The sequence below is a fragment of the Buceros rhinoceros genome, unplaced genomic scaffold (genome assembly GCF_000710305.1).
Source record: "Buceros rhinoceros silvestris isolate BGI_N320 unplaced genomic scaffold, ASM71030v1 scaffold28979, whole genome shotgun sequence".
NCBI classification, from domain to species: domain Eukaryota; kingdom Metazoa; phylum Chordata; class Aves; order Bucerotiformes; family Bucerotidae; genus Buceros; species Buceros rhinoceros.
This window is the reverse complement of record NW_010430201.1, coordinates 8474-8857: the sequence shown is the minus strand read 5'-3', so window position 1 is coordinate 8857 and position 384 is coordinate 8474. Positions and strand designations below refer to the sequence as shown.

The 384-nt window shown below is 60.9% G+C and overlaps 1 protein-coding gene across 1 annotated transcript in view; it reads left to right on the top strand.

Annotated features, from left to right (window-relative positions):
* Nucleotides 1-384, top strand: part of VWA5B1 (von Willebrand factor A domain containing 5B1) — a 20058-nt gene that overhangs the window by 15559 nt on the left and 4115 nt on the right. The window contains exon 16 of the mRNA XM_010142956.1: nt 77-150. Within this exon, the coding sequence (XP_010141258.1) occupies nt 77-150 (74 nt within the window). The remainder of the gene's footprint in view (nt 1-76; nt 151-384) is intronic.

Genomic DNA, 384 nt, shown 5'->3' with positions numbered 1-384 from the left:
TCCATCCCTGCCCCGCCGGAGTTGTTGGTCCGTCTGCCCCGACGCCGACTCCCCGCCAGTGCCCGATGGGCTGCAGGGAAGGGGCTTGGGACCGCTCGATGCCAGCGCGAGCCTGCGGTCTTCATCCGACAGCCGGAGCCCCGGAGATCTGGGTAACTGGGGAGAGGGGGAGACATGGCCAGCTGCACCCCTTCGTGCTGGTTCACGTTCTGTGCCACCACGTGAAAATTAGGAAGTATTAATTATGGTTCCTCAGTGGCAGAGGGGAATTCAGCTCCCACGGATGTGATCAATTATGCGCCTCTCCCCTCTCTGCAGAGACTGCGCAGCTTCTTTCCTTCACGTTAGAAACGTGGAGCACTTCCGCCTGACAGCCGCAGGACT